At 57.5% G+C, this 17,617-nt stretch overlaps 2 protein-coding genes across 3 annotated transcripts; one reads left to right on the top strand and one right to left on the bottom strand.

The window, feature by feature from the left end:
* The first annotated feature begins 1,730 nt into the window (after nt 1–1,730).
* PRSS50 (serine protease 50) lies at nt 1,731–12,727 on the top strand. The gene is made up of 6 exons (XM_029244523.1): nt 1,731–1,752; nt 2,613–2,955; nt 3,054–3,214; nt 4,200–4,483; nt 5,721–5,884; nt 12,214–12,727. Exons 2-6 carry the CDS (start codon nt 2,905–2,907, stop codon nt 12,322–12,324), a joined length of 771 nt encoding a protein of 256 aa, XP_029100356.1. The 5' UTR covers nt 1,731–1,752; nt 2,613–2,904; the 3' UTR covers nt 12,325–12,727.
* On the bottom strand, nt 8,795–16,533 carry TMIE (transmembrane inner ear). 2 transcript variants are annotated; one of them, XM_029244525.1, is made up of 4 exons: nt 16,173–16,533; nt 12,845–12,962; nt 9,442–9,591; nt 8,795–9,137 (listed from the first exon to the last, which is right to left on the bottom strand). In XM_029244525.1, the coding sequence occupies exons 1-4, from the start codon at nt 16,266–16,268 to the stop codon at nt 9,049–9,051; spliced, it is 453 nt and encodes a 150-aa protein (XP_029100358.1). In that variant the 5' UTR covers nt 16,269–16,533; the 3' UTR covers nt 8,795–9,048. The 2 variants fall into 2 exon arrangements, with proteins under 2 accessions (XP_029100358.1, XP_029100357.1); XM_029244524.1 differs by lacking the exon at nt 16,173–16,533 and having other exon boundaries at nt 12,845–13,272.
* Nucleotides 16,534–17,617: the final 1,084 nt, after the last annotated feature.

Genomic DNA, 17,617 nt, shown 5'->3' with positions numbered 1-17,617 from the left:
CCCAAGTCCCCATGACTCTCTCCTGGGTCTCTGACCCAACAGTTTTCCCTCAGGCCTTACTGTGAGGGTTGGCCTCTTCCCAAGAAACTCACAATGACCAGACCTGCACTTGTGGACCTGGTTCCAGAACATGTGGGTCTCTCCCAAGCCCTCATATCACCCTAGGAGTCTACAGAAACTGACTGGTTCCTCCTCTCTCCCTGGCAGGGATGGGTGATGATGGGGGGCAGGGAGGGGGGCAAGGCAGAGTGCCTGCTTAGGTGACTGTGTGAGGTGACGGCACCCTGAGCTCCTGAGCTGCCTTAGTCACCTCCATCATACTCTGAAGAGGAAGGACAGGCGCAAGCTAGCCAGACTGAGAGGGCATAGCTCTGCCACCCTTGTGGAAGGTAGCATGGGCACCCCCTCAGACCTGGTAGGCCTCAGGTTCACAGTGGCCAGCTACCCTTGCCCTTGGGGTCCAGAGTGTAGTAGGTGTGGTTTGCAGGAGATTGGAGTACTGAATGGCCAGCCCTATTGTCTCTCCCAAGACAGCAGGACCTGGCAAATGTTAGACTGTCCTGGCTTGATTTAACTTTCACCTTATCTTTTATTAGGCTAGAATTTTCCAACAGCTTTGAACCAAAGCTTCTCATAGGATTTCCCCAGACTACTTTTTAATTGTATTATCCATCTGTGTCACTGAGCCATCAAAATGTTCCCCAAATTCCAACATACCAAGTGGCCTTCTGCTCCAGAAGGGCCCAATGGTTACTATCCCTCTTTCTCTGTTTATGGAAACCTCACCTGTGTCATCTTTCTAATAAGCAGATGGATCTGTAAGGGAAGGGCATTTGCTGAATGGCGACAGTGCTTAAAATTATGCACTCTTGAAAAATTATTATTGAAAACATTTTAATCTGCTTAATTTCAGTGCCCTGGGGCAAGGCCCCACCGTAATTACCAGGCTGGAGGGCAGGTGGGACGGCTTGGAAATCCCGGATGCCAGCCCCAGGGGTTGGGCCTTCATCTCACCGGGTAGGGATGGAAGTGGGCTGCCGGAGGAGGAGGTGCAAGAACCGGCCGAGGTGAGGTTAAGGGACTCCAGGAAACTGCTGGGCCAGGCCGACTGGGAGACACGGGGTCCCAGGAGGGCAGAGGCGTGGCCAGAAGCCAGGCAGTCCTGAGCACCAGCAAGCCAGACAGAGGGCGGCTGGGACACCAGGAGCACCATCGCGGGGGGGCCAGTGTGGGGCGCCGCGCGGACGGGGTCGGGAGTGCCTGCGCCCCCCACACCAAAGAAGCTGCCGCTGGCTGCCAATTGGGGGCGCCGTCGTGGGGCGAGCCCCAGGAGCGGCATCGCAAGAGGAGCGCCGAGGCTTATTCGCTGCTTCTTGGGGATGTGGGGCGCTGGCCGGCTGGCGCAGTCCCCCGCAGCCCCCGAACGTCCGCCCTTGCCCACGCCGGGCTCCTGCTGATGCTACTGCTGTTACTGCTGCTGCTGCTGCTGCGGCCCGCGGGTGCCGCCCCCCCCCCCCACAGGCCTGGCCTCCACCTCTGATCCTCTGCGTCCTTCCACAGGTTGCTTGGGCGCTGGCAAAGTGCCGGGGGCACTGTCCACGGATGCCCCCGCCGACCTTGACGCCCCCTGTGCCCCCAGTGCCACCTGTCCCTCAGGCGGACGTCGCTTCCCCCGGCAGGCTGCCACTAGCCAGCCGCCCAGGACCCTGCAGTACTCTGCTTCTAAAGCCGACGAGGATGAGTTCCTTTCCCGTGAGTACTGGGAGGAGGGTGCCCAAGCAGCCTTGAGGACCTTAAGGGACAGCGGAAGAAGGGGCACGGAGAGTGAGAGGGGACCTTCCTTTTACCAGTGCTTATTGAGCACCTATTGTGGGCCAGGCCTCCCATGCTGTTGAGGTAGGAGGCAAGGAAGGTGGGGGGAGCCTGGGGTGTGCTCACGTCCTGCCTCCCTGAACGGTCTATGGGGACAGCACCTCTCCATCCGGCCCAGACCCTGATCCAGGCTCCCAGCCAAGGCCTTAGGGGGTCTCCAGCATGGCTTTCAGGGAGCCTTCCCTTGTGTGTCTCGGGGCACACCCACAAGGCATTCTCTCCATCAGTGGCTTCCAAGCATGTTGAAGTAAGACCCACATAAGAAGTACTTCTCATCCTGGAACTGAGTGCACAGAATTTAACTGTCACAGGAAGTCACGCACAGGACCCAGCTGCACCTCTCCTGCGTTAGCCTTTGCAGCCGCTGGTGACAGCCCACTTACATTGATCTCACGGTCCTCTAGTCCACTTGGAACACGTAGGAGCGGGACTGCTGTGGTGTTGGATATGTGCATCTTCAGTTTAAAGAACTTTTTCTGTAAAAGCTTTTCCAGGGTGGCTGCACCCATTGACCTTCCCTCCAGCAGTGAGTGAGCAGCCTGGGGCCCTGCTCCTCACCAACACTTGTTATCAGGGACATTTAGTTTTGCCTGGCAGGTGGTGGTGAGCAGAACCTCACTGTGACTTAAGTCCACACTTCCCTGAGGGCTAATGGGGCTGAAGAGCTTCTGCGTTTGTTTGCTATTGGGGTTTCGTCCTCAGATGTATGTGTTCATGCACACTACCCATTTTTCTCTTAGGTCACCTGCCTTTCTCTCACTGAATCACAGGAGAAGGATCCTAGAGGAGGGGGAGGGGTCTTCCTTGGCTGAAGTAAGGGAACCAGATGGAAACACAGATGGGTTTGTGAAGAGCCTGGCCAGAGCTGATGTCTGCTTGACCAGGACAAAGGAGCTAGTGGCGCACCAGGCTGGTCAGCTGGGAACGCCCTGGGGCCTAAGCTGTGGGACCAGAGAGAGGGATACCTGGGGAGTGCTGAGGCCCTTCTGAGGCTGGAGACCCCAGTCCTCATGTGAACAACATCATTATGTGATGACCAATGAAGAAGGAGAATCATTGGATGGGTGCAGGCCAGCTAGAGAGGTGGGAGATCAGGCTGAGGGGAGGAGGAGGGAGAGGTGCTGTGGGATGTGGCTGGAAGGGCCCATTCGTTATCAGGCTCCTTTCGTTTTCCTCCTTAGCCTGTGGCTTCTCCTATGAGCGGGACACCACCCTCAGGGATCCGGAGGCCATGGCTCGGCGGTGACCATGGATGGTCAGTGTGCGGGCCAATGGCACATATCTGTGCAGGCACCCTCATTGCCTCCGAGTGGGTGCTGACCGTGGCCCACTGCATGATCCAGTGAGTCGGGGCCTAGATGGATGGGTGGAAAGTCATTGGAGCCACCAGGGCCCCAGTCATCTTGCCAGCTGGCCCATCAGTGGCAGACACCATAGTCCTAGCCCCACCTCACCCTAGCTCTGAGCAGGTGGGGGATGAGTCCTGCAGATTCCTTCCTGGGAGCTGGGGGTTTCCTCCCCTCACCTGGCCCCCTCCAGTCCTGTGCAGTCATTCCATAGATAGGAAACGGAGGCTTGCAGCCACTGCCTAGGCCTCCTTCCTCCTATCCGCAGAAAGAATGTCCTAATTCTTCTGCTCCACACCCTTTGTTTCACTTACTCATTCCTTCCTTCATTCAGCCAACAGCCTTGGCACTCTTTGAAGCCAGGCCTGGCCTGGGCACTGGGGGCAGAAAAGGGCTGCACCACTCCTCTCAGGTTGCTGGGGAAGACAGACAAGAAGACAGATGCTCACAGGGGAGTCTGGTCAGGGTGGGAATGAGAGAGTGGGCATGCCCATGTTCTGGGGCCAGGGAGCGGCCTGAGGGTCACATCTGGCCATGAGGGCTGACCAGTGGAGAAGCGAGCTCCAAGCCTAAGGGACACGCTGAGAAAGTAGGCTGGAGGGCAAGGCAGCGCTGCTTGCACAAGGTCTCTGTCACTTCCAGGGCCCAGCATGGGATGCTGGACAGAGTCCAGAGTTTGGAGCCAGAGAAAACTGGGTCCACGTCCCAGCTCCACACTTCTTAGTTGTGTAGCCTTGAGTCAGTCACTTGAGCCCCATTTTCCCTCTCCATAAAATGACGGGTTGTTGTGAGGACTGGACCACACAGTGTGTGTGCAGGGCCCCATTCACATCTGTTGTGAGGAGTGGGCTCTGGGGCTTGAAGCAGGTGGGTGGCCTACCTGGATTTGCTCAGGGTGCAACAGTGTGGTGGAGGGTAGGGGGTGCAGTCTGGGGTGGGGTTCTTGGAGCTGATGGAGGACTCTCCTTGCTGTTCCCCTAGGAGTGATGTTACCTATTCAGTGTGGGTGGGGAGTCCATGGGTTGACCAGATATCCAAGTCTACTGTCGACATCCTGGCACAGCATGTCATCGTGAACAGCCATTATCGGTGCCATCGGTACTGGTCCGGGGTCGGCCGGGCCAATGACATTGCCCTCCTTAAGCTTGAGCGGCCACTCAAGTACAACAAGTATGTCTGGCCCATCTGCCTGCCTGGCTTGGACTATGCGCTAAAGGACCACGCCTTCTGCACTGTGACAGGCTGGGGACTCCCCAGGGTTGATGGTAAGTCGGAGCCTCCCCACAGCAGGGTGGGTGGTGTGGGAGAGGACCTGGGTGCAGGCCAGGGTCTACCATGGGCAGATACTTCTGAGACACCTCCCCCAGGGACCCCATCCCCACCCCCATCAGGCTCTCACCTCTGAGGTCTCTTTCCCTTTGAGGGTCTCAGCAGTGAATGTATCATGGCCATTTAGGCCTTAGGGGACCCAGATTGCCCTGGAACCCTCAGGCCCAGGCCAGGGTTGTAAATAGGACTTCCTTGAAGGTCGAGGGGGCACAGAGTAGTATCTTGCTGTCTGCACACAATCCCAGGGCATCCATGTCTTGAAGCAGAACAGCCAAGGTGAGAGGAGCAGGGTTCTGTGTCTGTAAAAGGCTCCCCGGAAGATCCCATGTGGCTGGCTAAGGGCAATCTGCACCCAGAAGCTGGGAGTCACTGAGGGTCCACTCATGGCTCCCTCCCCCAGGAGTGGCCCTCAATCCCTCATCATCCCAATTTAGGAGCCCAAAGGGCAGGAGTGTTGTCCCAGGGCCGTCCAAGGGACCATTTCCTTATGAGCCCCAGGAATGTCCATTTCCTTCAGGGAACCCCTATTCTTTTCCCACAAGAGAGGTGCCCTTCCCTGTGGCCTCATAGAGCCAGCTTACCTGAAAGCACCCACAGGGTCTCCAGCCTAGGGTGGGGTGGCTTTTTGTCATGCCTTCCATGGCCTATCTGAGGAATGGCTGGGAATGGTTGGAAGTCACCTGTCCCCTAGGAGCTCAGACAAGGGACAGAGATACAATTGAGAGAGCAGGGAGGGGAGTAAAGAGTGCCTGAGACCCACGGAGGGGAGTCTAGGGAAGCTTAGAGAAGGAAGTAGGCCTTTGGGGAAAGCTTGAAGAAAAGGCAGGATTTGGACCTTAGATGGGCCTGGTAGGTTTTGGGGATAGAAGGAACACAAGAGCCAAGATGCTGAGATCAGAATGGACTCAATGGATAGTACTCTGCAGGATGTGAGACCAGGTCCAACAAGGCCAGATCATGGGTAGCCTGCTCCCAAGGTCTCTATGTCAAGGGGCCCTTGGGAGGCATCAGCTGGAGTGGTGGGTGGCCTATGCCTGGAGAGATCTCCAGAGCTGCTGTGTGGCAAGAAGAGGCCAGAGGAGTGGCGAAGAACAAAGGGAGGATGGACACAAAGCTGGCGGCAGTGGGCAGGAGCGAAACCGCCAAGCCTGAATGGGGGCCCCTGTCCCACAGGTGTGTGGCCCCAGTTCAGGACCATCCAGGAGAAGGAAGTCACTATCCTAAACAGCACGGAGTGTGAACGCCTCTACCACAGGTTCTCCAAAATCCCCTCTGATTCAGATCATCAGCTCCCAGGTGATTTCTGCAAAGGACGTCAACAGGAACAGTTCTGCTATGTGAGCATCTCTCCCCCTTGCTCACTTGCCTCCAAGGGCACCTGGCCAGGAATGGGGCTGGGGGCACAGGGAAGCCAGGACCTGCGGGGAGGTGGGGAAGGGGATGGGGATGAGCAGGGCTGACTGAGGGGGAAGATAGGAAGATGGGGGAGGGGAGATTTGATGAGGAATGGAGATTGGGAGGAAAGAGATGAAGGTTGGGGTGAGAGAGATGGGGAGAGGGGATGGAGGTTGGAGATGAGGGAGAAGAATGGGAGGTAGTGGGAAGATGGAGGGTGGGTGTTAAAGAGATGGAGGATGAAGAACTGGCAAGAGAAAGATGGGAGGTGGAGCCCTTTGAGGAAGGTCTCCTGGGCCAGGACCTCAAGGGCACCCCTCAGCTATGTGACACTCGGGGGCTGCAGGGAAGGTCTGATGTGAGGGCACCCTGCTTCTTCCTGAGCTGGATTAAGTCTCCCTTGGACCACATCTGGCCTCCTTTTTTTGTTTCCCCCACCCCTCCCCACAAGAGATAAGTGGTGAGCCCTTGGCCTGTCCTGTGGAGAGCGTACGGTACCTGGTGGGAATGGTGAGCTGGGGCCCAGGCTGCAAGAAGAGCAAGGCCCTGCCCATCTACCTACAAATCTCCTCCTGCCAGTAGTGGGAACTCCTCAATGGGCAGACTCTGCCAGCCCCATCCAGGGCCCTGATCCTGGCACTCCTGCTGCCCCTCAACCTCCTCGCTGTCCTCTGACACTCGTGCCGTTGTCTCTGGGTGCACCCTCCCTTGCCCAGGCCCCTCCTCACCCTCTGTGCAGCTCTCACAGCCCCACAAGGCAGGGCAGAGACTAGGTGCTCAATTAAATGTTTCTCTTCCCCATGCTTCCTCCTTCCTGGGCCTGCTCCAGTGGGAGATGAGAGAACCAGACAGGGGTGGGATGGGCAGTTTATCCTGAAAAGTACAGAGCCCCAGGATCCGCCTCCATCCAAAGGTTCAGGGTGGCTACCACAGAAGGTGGAGGGAGTGTGTAGGGATGATATTGGGGTCCGATGATGGAGGGCCTAGATACTGGGGTCAGATGATGGAGAGTCAGGCTGAAGCTGGAGCTGCCAGGACACAATGTGAGGCTGGGAATAAGGGTGCAACCCTGTTTTTGCCCTGAAGCACTGTAGTGGACTTTGACCTTCCAGCCCTGTCCCCTGTCTGGAGACTGGGGCAGATGCCCACTGGGATCAGATATTATCCCCACCATCATCAGACATGCCTGTCCATAAAGGGCTAGTGGAGGCCCAGGTCAGAGGTCAGGGAGGCAGCTGGCAGGGCAGATGTAACCCGGGCCTGGACGTACCCCAGGCATTATCAGCTGCTTCTCTGACTTATAGTGGCTCCTGCTCCTCTGGGCTTCTGCTGCCCAGCCAACAGGAGGGCTGTGGCTTGTATGAGTAGAATGATCTTTGCCACAGCCATATGTATGAGAAGCCCATAGGCTGGAGCCCAAGGGCAGAGTCAGGGTTCCCACTTGGTGGCGCAGTGAGTACTCAGCTTCCACAGCAGGGCCTTCTGTAATCTCTCTGCTCCCTCATGGCTGTAAGACCCCATGCCAGCCTGGTTCCCTCTTCTTGTGTAATAATGGTCCAGGTCCAGATCAGAATCCAGGTTTGACTCCTCTGTGTCCCAAGCACCCACTTATTGAAACCCAGGGTGTGGAGCAGAGGCAAGTGGAGAGCAGGCAGCTTCCTCCCTGGTCCTGCTGCCCTGCCTCAGGGCTAGGCCCCACTGGCTGCAGCTGACCCTCTGCCTCTTGGCCACCACCTCTCCCTCCAGCTCATCTGAATTCAGGCTGGGAGAAAAGTCAGGAGAGGGAACGTCAGCCTGGCCTACACCACCTATCATCGATCACTGCATCACCCTCCACGTAAATGCTCCAGGGATGGGGCATCCTGAGGGGTCATCTCAGGTCACTCGGGTATGAGAAGGCACTCAGCTTTATTTACAAATCTCTGCAGGCTGCAGAGGCAGTGTCGGCTTTGCCAGCAGCTCCCCCTGGCTCGGAAATCTCTGGTGTCTCCTTAGTCTCCAGGCCCAGGTCTGAGTACCTCAGTTGATGTTCGCTGCCATCTAGAAACCCTTCTCTGCATCTCCCCTCCCCAAGGATTCAGTCCCCAGGTCAAGTTTGAGCCTTCGCCTTCTGGCTAGCAGTGCTTCTTTTAGGCACCGTTGTTAAGAATGGAAGAGGAAGCTCTGTGCTGTTATATTCAGCACGTGGAAGGCTGGTTGCTACCTCAATCCCTAACTGCCCCCTGCGGTGATCTCCTGGGGCGCTGACACCTGCTACCACAGCTGAGCCTAGAAAGGGCCAGCAGAAAAACCCGAAGTCCCCCTTGGCTTCTCAAATTTTCCCTGGATTCCCAAGATGGGGCCCTTCTCTCTCTGGCCCACTGGCCTCAGCCTTCTGCACCCCTGCAGCCCCTAGCCCTGAGCCATGGGCCTCATGCTAGGCCCTCCAGCAGCCTCAGCTGCATCACAGCGTGTAAGACAAGTGTACCCATTGCTTAGAGCTCGGGATCTGCTATGCTGGGCGTTCTGCTTCTGGTCTCCCTCTGCTCACTGCCCTGGGACAGAACCCCTGCCAGGCTTGGGGCAGCCCCCTCACCACCAGAGCTGCTATCCAGCTAAGTTCGAGAACCTTCTGCTGCCCCTGCTTCCCCCAGTGACCCTCTCCCTCCCATGGCCAGCCTGGTGTGGCCTCACATCTAGCCCATCCGGGTCAGCCATCCCCTTCCAGAAGGAAACCCACATCCCATTACCCCTTTAGCCACTGCTGTGCCTGGCAGAAGAGGGGACAGAGGCATGTATGGGTGGGTAGAGGCCACTTTGGATCTACAGAGGGACAGTGGCCCAAGACCACCTCTGCTGAGTGGCCACTTGGATGGGGTGACAGGAGTGGAGTCCAGGCTGGGAGGCAGCACACCTAGTGAAGTCATATCCTTGCCCCAGTAGGCTCTAGGACAGGGTCCTGGGCCTCAGCAACCCCCTCTGAGCAGGGAGAGGGTGTTCTGCAACCTCTATGGTCCATGTATGAGCTTGGAGTCTAAGATGTCTGGACTCTGGCCAGGACTATGAGCCCCAGGGCCAGCTAGCCCCAGCCTCCACCTCCAGGAAGCTCTCTTCATTTCTCTTCTTTCTACTTCTTGGCCTCATTCTTCTCATCCTCCTCTACCTTGATGGCCACTGTATCCACACTGTCCTTCTTCTTCTTCTTCTTCTTATCATCTGTGGAGCAGAGGAAAAAGGGTGCAACAGGAGTGAGACAGGGTCCTAGGGCCTGCACCAGAGCCTCCCAGTCCAGCCCTTCATTCCTTCTTCCTTCCAAACCTCTCCTACCTGCAGAATAGCTCCTTGTTTTCCCTGCCTCACTCTGACCCATTTCTTTGCTCTGGTCTCCAAAAACAGGGCTGGGTCCCCTCCCTGAACCAGGTGGAGGGGAGGAATAGGGCAACTCTGGGTGGCAGGATGGAGGAACTGGCCAGCGTGGCAGAGTCAGAGGGTGGTGGGGCTGGGGGCCAGGCCTGCTCACCTCCAGGGACTTCTGTGAGCTCGTTGAGGGGTGGCACAGTCTCTAGTTTGTCCGTGTACATCTTGGCTGCCTTTCGCTGTAGGTACCGGGCTTCAATCTCCTTCCGGGTCCGTGGCACGCGGCAGTTGAAGACACAGCAAAGAGTGATAACTACGGGGAAACAGAGCAGGCTTGGCAAGGGCCAGAGCTCAGACACCCCAGGATTGGTTCCCAAATTTCAGGCCTGTCTCCATCTACCTATGTGTGTCCCACCCAAGAGACCCTCTCAGGAGGCTCCACATTTTGACAAAACCCCTGTGGGCTCTGGGATTTTCAAAATATCTTTCCTGAGCCGGGCTGGCTTCACATAGTAGGCCCACTTTCAGGAGGGCCTTGTGCTTGGTTTGTTATTCTGCTGTCACTTCCTTGAAATTCTTAATGATTTTTGAACAGAGGGGCTCACAATTTCATTTTGCACTGGCCCCGTATATTGTGTTACCAGTCCTGGTTCTGGTGGGTCTTTCTGACTAGACTGAGGGGTCCTGGAGGGCAGGCAGTGGCCTGGACCATGACTCAAGCTACAGCCTCCTGCAGGGTGTCCTGTGCTTCTAACCCAGGCCTCTGGGCTCCTGTGCATCCTAGTTTTTCCTCCCCAGGCTCCTGAGAGCACCTCAGACCCTGGAGGACATGGCTGCATCCTCCTCAACCTCCCTGAGGACAAGCCAGGGCTGCTCCTGGCCGTGAGAGCGTGAAAGAGGGCACAGACCTTGCCCCGGCGCGTTCACCTTAGACAGGGTTATTCCAGGAGTGGTTTTCTGGCTCAGGGCAGCTGTGCCCACGCACGCTGGCCAGGGCATGGAGCTGGCCTGTCTAGGGATGGGCAGGGCAGGGCTGCCAGGACCCGGCTGGACTGAGTTTATTTTTCTAAGGCCCCTACAATCTGACCACCTTGGCCCCAGCCTCAGGGGAGGGGATGGAGCTGCTTCCTATTATAAATCAGATGACCAGACATAACTTCCTGACAGACTCCTAGGGGCAGGAGGGCCAGGCGGACAAGTCAGGCCTATTTTGGGGAAGATAGATCAGACCCATGTGGCCTGGGCTGGAGCACCCCTTGGGGTCATCTTGTGCAACCCCTTCAGCCAATGTTGTGGTCCCACTGAGTCTCCCCCAGACTCACAGAAAGAAAGAAAACAAATGAATGAGATGGTTTCAAAGCCTTTGTGGCTGAGGACAGGACTGGACTCCTGAATAAATGGATGGGGTGTCAACAGCATCCAGGAACACATGGTGGGGGGTTAGTTGTGCAGGAGTCTCAGCAGTAGGTCTGCCTTTCTTACCCAAAAACCTGGGTTCTGGTCCTCTCCAGACCCCTGTATGCCAGAGGTCCAAGGTTAGACCTCCACCCTACTGGCTTGGACCACCTCTTCCAGCTACCCCACCAGGTGCCTCCTCAGGACCATGACCATGGAGGCCTGGGCTTTAAAGGGAGCTCAGCCACAGCTATTGGCAGTCAGAGCAGGACTCAAGCACCGCCCCTCACTCCAGGCCTGCCCCACCCAGCCTGGCCTGTTTGCTTCTCTTCAAAGAGGAGAGAAACAAAGTTCCTTGGATCGAGTTCCAGGCCCAGGCAGAGGCTTGGGATAGGAGTCCCCAGGCTGGAGGGGACCCCGAAGAAGTACCCCATCCAACTCCAGCTCTCTCCACAAGGTTCTGGGGGTGATGCTCCACAAACAGCTGTACCACCTAGGCCCAAGCAGACAGGGAAGTGGGAAAGATGTTTCCTCCCCAGGAGATGGCGTTCCCTACTCCCTAGAGCCCTGCATAGAGGGTAACAAATGCTAAACTGTTGCTCAGAGGCCTTTGGGACTATCCCTTACCTTTCTCTAGGAAATGGGTTTAGGAGTGGAAGTCAGTCTGTGTGGTTGAGGTCCAAGTGCCTTTTTGGGCCTGACACTGCAACTTTCCTATGTGGCCCCAGGTACTTCTACCATCTAGGGCCAAGCAGAGCCCTGGAGAAACCATTGTGTGTCTTGAGGCCCCATGGTGCCCTCATCCCTGCTTCTTGGGGTGCCCCAGAGCTGCTCCTTGGACCTGCACCCTGGATTGCTCCTGTGGCCCCTGCAGGGCAGATACCTCCCCCAACCCTGCCTCTTGGTACTGGGGGTTATTCCCCTCTCTGGACACCTGAGCTGGGGCTGCAGTCACAGCTGTTTTTCTGTGGGGCCTCCACTCAGAAGCCTGACTGATCATTGGCCGTGGCTAGGAACAAAATGCAGGCTCTTGCTCCCACTCCAGCCGGGAAGACATGGGGGCGTGGAAGGGCACTTCTGGTGCCAGGAGAAGCACATGCAAATTAGAGGTCCTTGTCTCCCCTGGAGCCCCCGCATCTGGATGGGCCCTTGTGATCAGCCCTGCCCCCAGGATAGCTCCAGCTAGAACTTAAATGCTCCTTTAGCCCCTGACCGGGGTGCACTCAGTAAACGTCTTATGGGGGTTATCTGAGACCTGTGTGGAGGCCATTTCCTTGCACCTCTGCCCACACTGTACCTCTGCCTGTAATGCCTTTCCAGCTGCCTAACACAAAACCACTCATCCATCCTACCGATCTACAGCTTGGAGGACCCCCTCCTCCATGAACTCTTCGCTGGGGGAGTATGTTTTCTTTCTCTTTACTGCCTGTGCCCCACTCCTCCCTTTGGCCTGTAGGAACCTCTGTCAGACTCTGCTGTGTACCCTGGCGGCCTCTGCCATCCAGTCGGCGTTTCTCGGCCCCCTTTTCCCCAACTCCAGACCCCAACTCTGGAAGGACAACTGAAGGGAGCATGCCAAACCGGCTTCTGTTGCGACTTCGCATCAAGCAACTCCCAGGTCCAAGAGAAGAAGGGGGTCTCCTGCTTTTGACTGAGGTAGGTGAGTCATTACAGGGAAATGGTATTTGACAGTGCAGGGTTTGCAGCCTGGGAGCCACTTTTGCTGGGTGTCTGGGGAGCCTTTGGGCTGAGCTGCAGCCAAGGGTGGCCTTGCTGGGGCCCCTGGGTGTGGGTGTTTTAAGCTGGCCAAACTGCAGAAAAAGCATGAGGAGGCCAACGATAGGGAAAAATGACACGTCTTCATCCTGGTTCAGTGGAGTCTCCTGTAATTACCATAATTGCCGTGTGGCTGCATCGCCGGTCGGGCAGAATACTTCAGGTCACCACCAGCCTGTCAGCCCTCCACAGGGACTTTGTGTGGATCAGGAGGTGCCAGAAACCACAGCGGGCCCCCTGTGGGCGCCTGGCCTGCCTGCACTGCCCGGAATTGCTGCTCTGAGCCCCTGGGGGTGGAGCGGGGGCGTGGAGGGGTGATGAGGCGGAGGCGGTGCCGGGCTCCCGCTGTGTTGTGGCAGCGGCAGGGGGCGGTGATGGGGGGAGCAGCTACTCACTGATGGACAACACGAAGAGCGAGAAGATGCCCACCACGTGCCACAGGCGCATATCCCAGAACACCACCGTCTCCTTGGTCAGCGGGGGCGGCTTGGGCTTGGGTGGGGCCGTGCTGGGCTGTGGGTCAGGAGAGAGTGGAATGAGCCAGGCAGAGGCCAGGGGCTGGGACGGGGCCGAGAGAGGCCCAGGTCTCAGCAAGCACTCACTCAGTCCAAACATTTCAGAATCTCCTAGAATCAAGTGTCTTAGACATTCATAAACAATGCCTCAGACCTTGGGAAGTTCCAGATTTAGAACGGGAAGAGGGTAAAGCCCCAGAACCATGGAGCTGGGAACTTGGAGTGCAAGGGTTGATGCTTGAGGAAACCAAAGCCCAAGGGGCAAAGGTGGATGGCTTGTCCCAGTCAGGTTCAAGGGCCCTTCTCTCCTCCTGCTCTGGCCCTGGGCTCCTCCACACTGGCAGATGGGGTCTCAGGACCAAGGCCAGAGACAAGGCCAGTCCTGTCCTGTGGGACTTTGTTCACACGTACCTCCAGTGTGGGGTGGGGTGTGGAACTGGAGTCAGGGCTCTGTGACTCTGTTACTTGACCAGGACTCCCACCAGGTGGCCTCAGCAGTCACCTGTCCTACCTGAGTCACCGCCTCTGACCAGAAGGCTAGGCGAGAATCCTCACAAAACGGGTCTAGATAATTTGTCTGAAATGCAGTAGCGACACCTGGAGGCCAAAAGCTGTAAGCACGGCTGGAGCAATCGTGAGCAGAGCACAGCGTGCCACTTCCCACCTTCCCAGTAGGACACCACCCTGTCCTGGGAGTCTGAGGGGACATGGCCCTGCTCTGGTGGGTGGGAGCAAGACCTATGCATGACCTGTGGGGCTGAGAGGGATATGACCCTATCTCTGTCACCAAGTTTGGCTGAGGGGTGTGGATGGGGGTTAGTACTTGGAGGGAGAGGGGATCCTGGGGCATCTGTGCAGTGCCTTGTCCCCTGATTAACCAAATAAGGACAGACATGAGGAGTCTCTTCCAGCTCTCTGGGAAGGAAAAGCAACCCGCAGCTCAACCATCTGTCCAGTCTTTCCTCTGGTCCATAAGCATGGATGGGGCACCTACCAAAAGCCAGGTACTTCTTCATCTAATGGACACCACCCTTCAGCATGTATTGGGGACACTTGGAGAGGATCAGCAACCTGTCCCAGGTAACCCAGAGGATCTGTGTGCCCAGGAGTGGTACATGATTCCTGGCTCTTTTCTCTTAACCAAGGCAAACTGGGGTAGGAGACTTCTTTTCTCTAGGCCTCGGTTTCTCCATCTGAGTGGGATGGTTCCAGCAGTCTCTGGGAAGCTCTCTACACAACCTGAGTGGTAAAACTGACAAGATATCCTTCCTCAGCATCATCCCAGGGGCCTGGACCCATTTGCGGGCTCAGACACATGTCTGTGGGGTCTGGCCCATGTGTGTGGGGTTGGGGCACGCATATGGGGTTAGGGCTGGGCACTGTGGGTATAGGGCACGTGCGGTTGGATACACATGCATGTGGTTGGGCACCCATCTGTAGAGTCAGGGCCAAGGTCTGGGCAGTGGCAGGGTTCCCTGAAACTAAGGCTCAGTGTGTTGGCCCAGTTGGGTTGTATAACTGGAAGATTCTGAGGGCCACGGTAAAGATCTCAGATTCAGAGCCTGGGCAGCCAAGAGCTCACTTCTTACACATTCTTGTTCCAGCTTTGTTCAAGACACCCTGATAGGGGTCTTGGGTAGAGGGAAATAGGTAACAGTTGGGCATCTCCTTGTGGGCACTGCTAGGGGTCTGAACTCAAGCTTGGAGGCCTGGCCTCCAACAGAACCTCACAGGCTGATGGAGGGTGATGCCTGTGGGTGGGGTGGGTGGTGCCATGGACCCTAGCCCTGCTCATCTTTCTGGTGCTTCCCTGGATCGCCTGGACTCAGCCAGGGCCTCGTTCAGGCTGTAGGCAGATGGCAGGCAGATGGACTTGAAATGCAGTTTCCCTTGATGGGCTGGGAGAAGATGTTTTCCTGGGGGCTGAGGGAAGAATCCTTGGCTCAGAAGTGAGTTGACCCCCACACTCAGGCTTCTCCTACACCCAGACCAGCTCAGTTTCTGCGCCTGAGGCCTCAGGGCAGCTGGTGAGGGGACCAAGTACACTCCATGGGGCTCAAGCCAGCCTGGCTCCCCTTACAGGGACACTAGAGCTGACATCTGACTCCAGTCCAGCCTTCTGATCACACCCCCTGGTCAGCAGCAGGAACAGGGGGTGCAGGGCTCTGTCTCCATGTACCTCAGACCCACCAGTTCAGGGCTGTGTCCCCTCAGACCCCACGGAACAAGTGCCCTGTTCTCCCTCTCCCATCTTGTCCCCCAGCACCTGCCCCTTGAGGGCTCTCCTGGGTGCTTGGCTGTCTCTTACACTTCTGTTTCCCTGCTGTCTCCACTCTGCCACTGCCTGCAAGGCTCTGACCCCACTCCTCCCTTGTCCTGCCTCTTGGGCCTTCTCCCTCCAGCCTAATGCTCCAGAATTTTGGGTCTGGTCAGCCTCTTTGACTCCCCTTCCTGGCTTAGCAGGAATGGGGTACAGAGGGGCCAGCCAAGGAGGCTGCAGATGGCCCCCACCCTTCCCTCCCTGGCCCCAGCCAGGCTCCTGGCCAACCCCCCAGCCGTCCTCTTCACCTCTTCCTGGGCGATCTTAGCAGCTCCTTACAGTTCTCCCAACTGTGTGCCCTCTTCTGATTTATTCTCCTTCCAAACCAGGACTCATGACTCTTGCCCGCTCAGAAACGTTTGCTAGCTCCCAGTTATCACCAGGACCAAGTGAGACCCTGAGTCCTTGGGCCCTGCCCTGCTTGCCCCTCCCCTCCAGGGCCTAGTGTGCAGCATGGAGTCTTAACTCAACACATGGCTGCTCTAGGAAGGATGTCCTCACCCTCCTGCCTCCCACCCACCACCTTCGACCTCACTAGACCAAAGATTAGAATAGCGGCTGAGTGTCCCCCATCAGACACTCGCTGATGCCTGGCTGTATCTCCAATCAGACCGGGAATCCCTAAGGTCAGGGTGAGTCTCCCCCATCAGAATAATGTTCCTGAAATCAGAGGGTGTGCCCTCCCATCCGACCAAGGACACTAAGATTGGGGGCTGGGTCTCCTCCACAGCCTGGAAGCTCTTGGGATAGAGCTGTGTCTCCCCATTAAGTCAGGTCCTCTAGGGCAAGAGGAAGGGAAAAATCAGCTCCTGGTCAGAAAGGCGCCCCCCAACCCTCTGCCTGGAGGGTGACAGCCACCCCGAGCCCCTCCGCGCCGCCCCGCCTCACCTCCACCAGCTGCCCGGCGACCCCCGCGAGGCAAACCCCCAGGGCGGCGCCGCCCAGCGCCCAGAGCGGCCCCGCGCCTAGCCGCTGCCCCGCCATCTTCGCGCGCTCCGCGCAGCTCGGCAGCAGGTCAAGGGGAGCCGAGGGATGCCTGCCGGGCCGCCTTGGCTCGGTGACTAACCCCCGGGCCAGCCGACGCTCGGCGGTGGCGATCTGGTCTCAGGCAGGCTGCGAGTGGGCATCATTTATTCATTGTCGGTGTCTGGTTCCCGTGCTGCCCGCTCCCACACCACTCTGGGTGGAGGGCCCGCCCCTCTCCGGAGATCACACTCCAGACTCCGCACTCCCCTAACCCGGCCGAGACCGACACAGGGCCGGGAGTGGGTGGGAGGGAGGACAGGATGGGGTCAGGTCCTTGAACAACAGGTCCCACCTTCCCTTCCCCACTCCGGCCTCAGTTTATTCATTTGGGACAAAAGGGAGGGGCTGGAATCTGCTGATCTAGGAGGCCCTTCCCATTCTGACGTTCTGAATTTGAAAAACTGTACTGGACCCAGATTGGGGGTGTTGGGAATGGCATGGCAGGCAGGTTGCCATGGTGACAGGTGCTCAGGGATATCCTGGGCTTTCTGGGCTGGCTTCCTGCCCAGAGGCAGCTCTGGTCACCCTGGACACCAGAGCAGGGGGGAGGGAGAGGGGGAACAGGGGATGGCATGGTCAGAGTAGCCAGCTGCGGGTGTGATGGAAGGTTCCTGAAGGAGCCAGCATCTGTGACCCCACAGGACAGGGTGGGCTCCCCCTGGAAGGGCTGGAGGACCATGTTCTGTTTCTGATTGATCCTCAGCCTCTGCCCCAGCCTGAGCTCTGACTCTCACTCCAGTCTGAGCCATGACCCTGACCTCACACTGAACCTGGCCCACACTGCACTCTGGTCCTGACCTCAGAGTGAGCCTTGACAACCCAGGGACTGAGGGAGGGAGGCTCGGAGGAGCTGGGGAGACCTGGGGAGGACTTTGGAAGAGGAGTGGGGAGGCCTGCGATAGGGAGACTCCTCTGATCCATCCTCCCCCTCTCTCCTTTCCTTCCTTCCTTCCATTATTATTAATCTGAGAAGCAGCCCAGGTGTTGGACCCCTGCATTCCTCATCACCAAGGGCACCAGTGGAGACCTGTGCAGGCTGGGGTGCTTTGGGCCTTGGGCCTGCCCTCAGAACTGGGGACCCTGTAGATCCAGAGTCTTTTGCGGCTCCTGCCTGGTGGTGCCATAGATGGGCAAGGACCAAGGCAGGCTGCAGCAGAGAGGAGAAGGCCAGCTGCGGATACCTACAGGCGTCAGGGCTAGGAGATGACAGGGCAGGCAGGAAAATGAGAAAACCACTGGCAAAGGACAGCTGGTCCATCGAGAAGACCCTTGACAGTGGGTGGCAAAGTCTGGGGACTGGGTGGGCT

This window comes from Monodon monoceros, unplaced genomic scaffold (genome assembly GCF_005190385.1).
Source record: "Monodon monoceros isolate NGI ecotype Baffin Bay Population unplaced genomic scaffold, NGI_Narwhal_1 Super_Scaffold_3, whole genome shotgun sequence".
In the NCBI taxonomy this organism is placed as follows: domain Eukaryota; kingdom Metazoa; phylum Chordata; class Mammalia; order Artiodactyla; family Monodontidae; genus Monodon; species Monodon monoceros.
Note: the sequence above shows the minus strand (reverse complement) of the source record. Positions and strands in the feature narration are given on the sequence as shown.

Coding starts and splice junctions, on each gene's coding strand:
- PRSS50 (XM_029244523.1), top strand. CDS start 2,905: ATGACCAATGAAGAAGGAGAATCATTGGATGGGTGCAGGCCAGCTAGA. Junction 2,956..3,053: donor GGTGCAGGCCAGCTAGAGAG/GTGGGAGATCAG, acceptor TTTCCTCCTTAG/CCTGTGGCTTCTCCTATGAG. Junction 4,484..5,720: donor GGGACTCCCCAGGGTTGATG/GTAAGTCGGAGC, acceptor CCTGTCCCACAG/GTGTGTGGCCCCAGTTCAGG.
- TMIE (XM_029244524.1), bottom strand. CDS start 13,064: ATGTTTGGACTGAGTGAGTGCTTGCTGAGACCTGGGCCTCTCTCGGCC. Junction 9,592..12,844: donor GCTCTTCGTGTTGTCCATCA/GTGAGTAGCTGC, acceptor GTTTCCCCGTAG/TTATCACTCTTTGCTGTGTC. Junction 9,138..9,441: donor GCTCACAGAAGTCCCTGGAG/GTGAGCAGGCCT, acceptor TCTGCTCCACAG/ATGATAAGAAGAAGAAGAAG.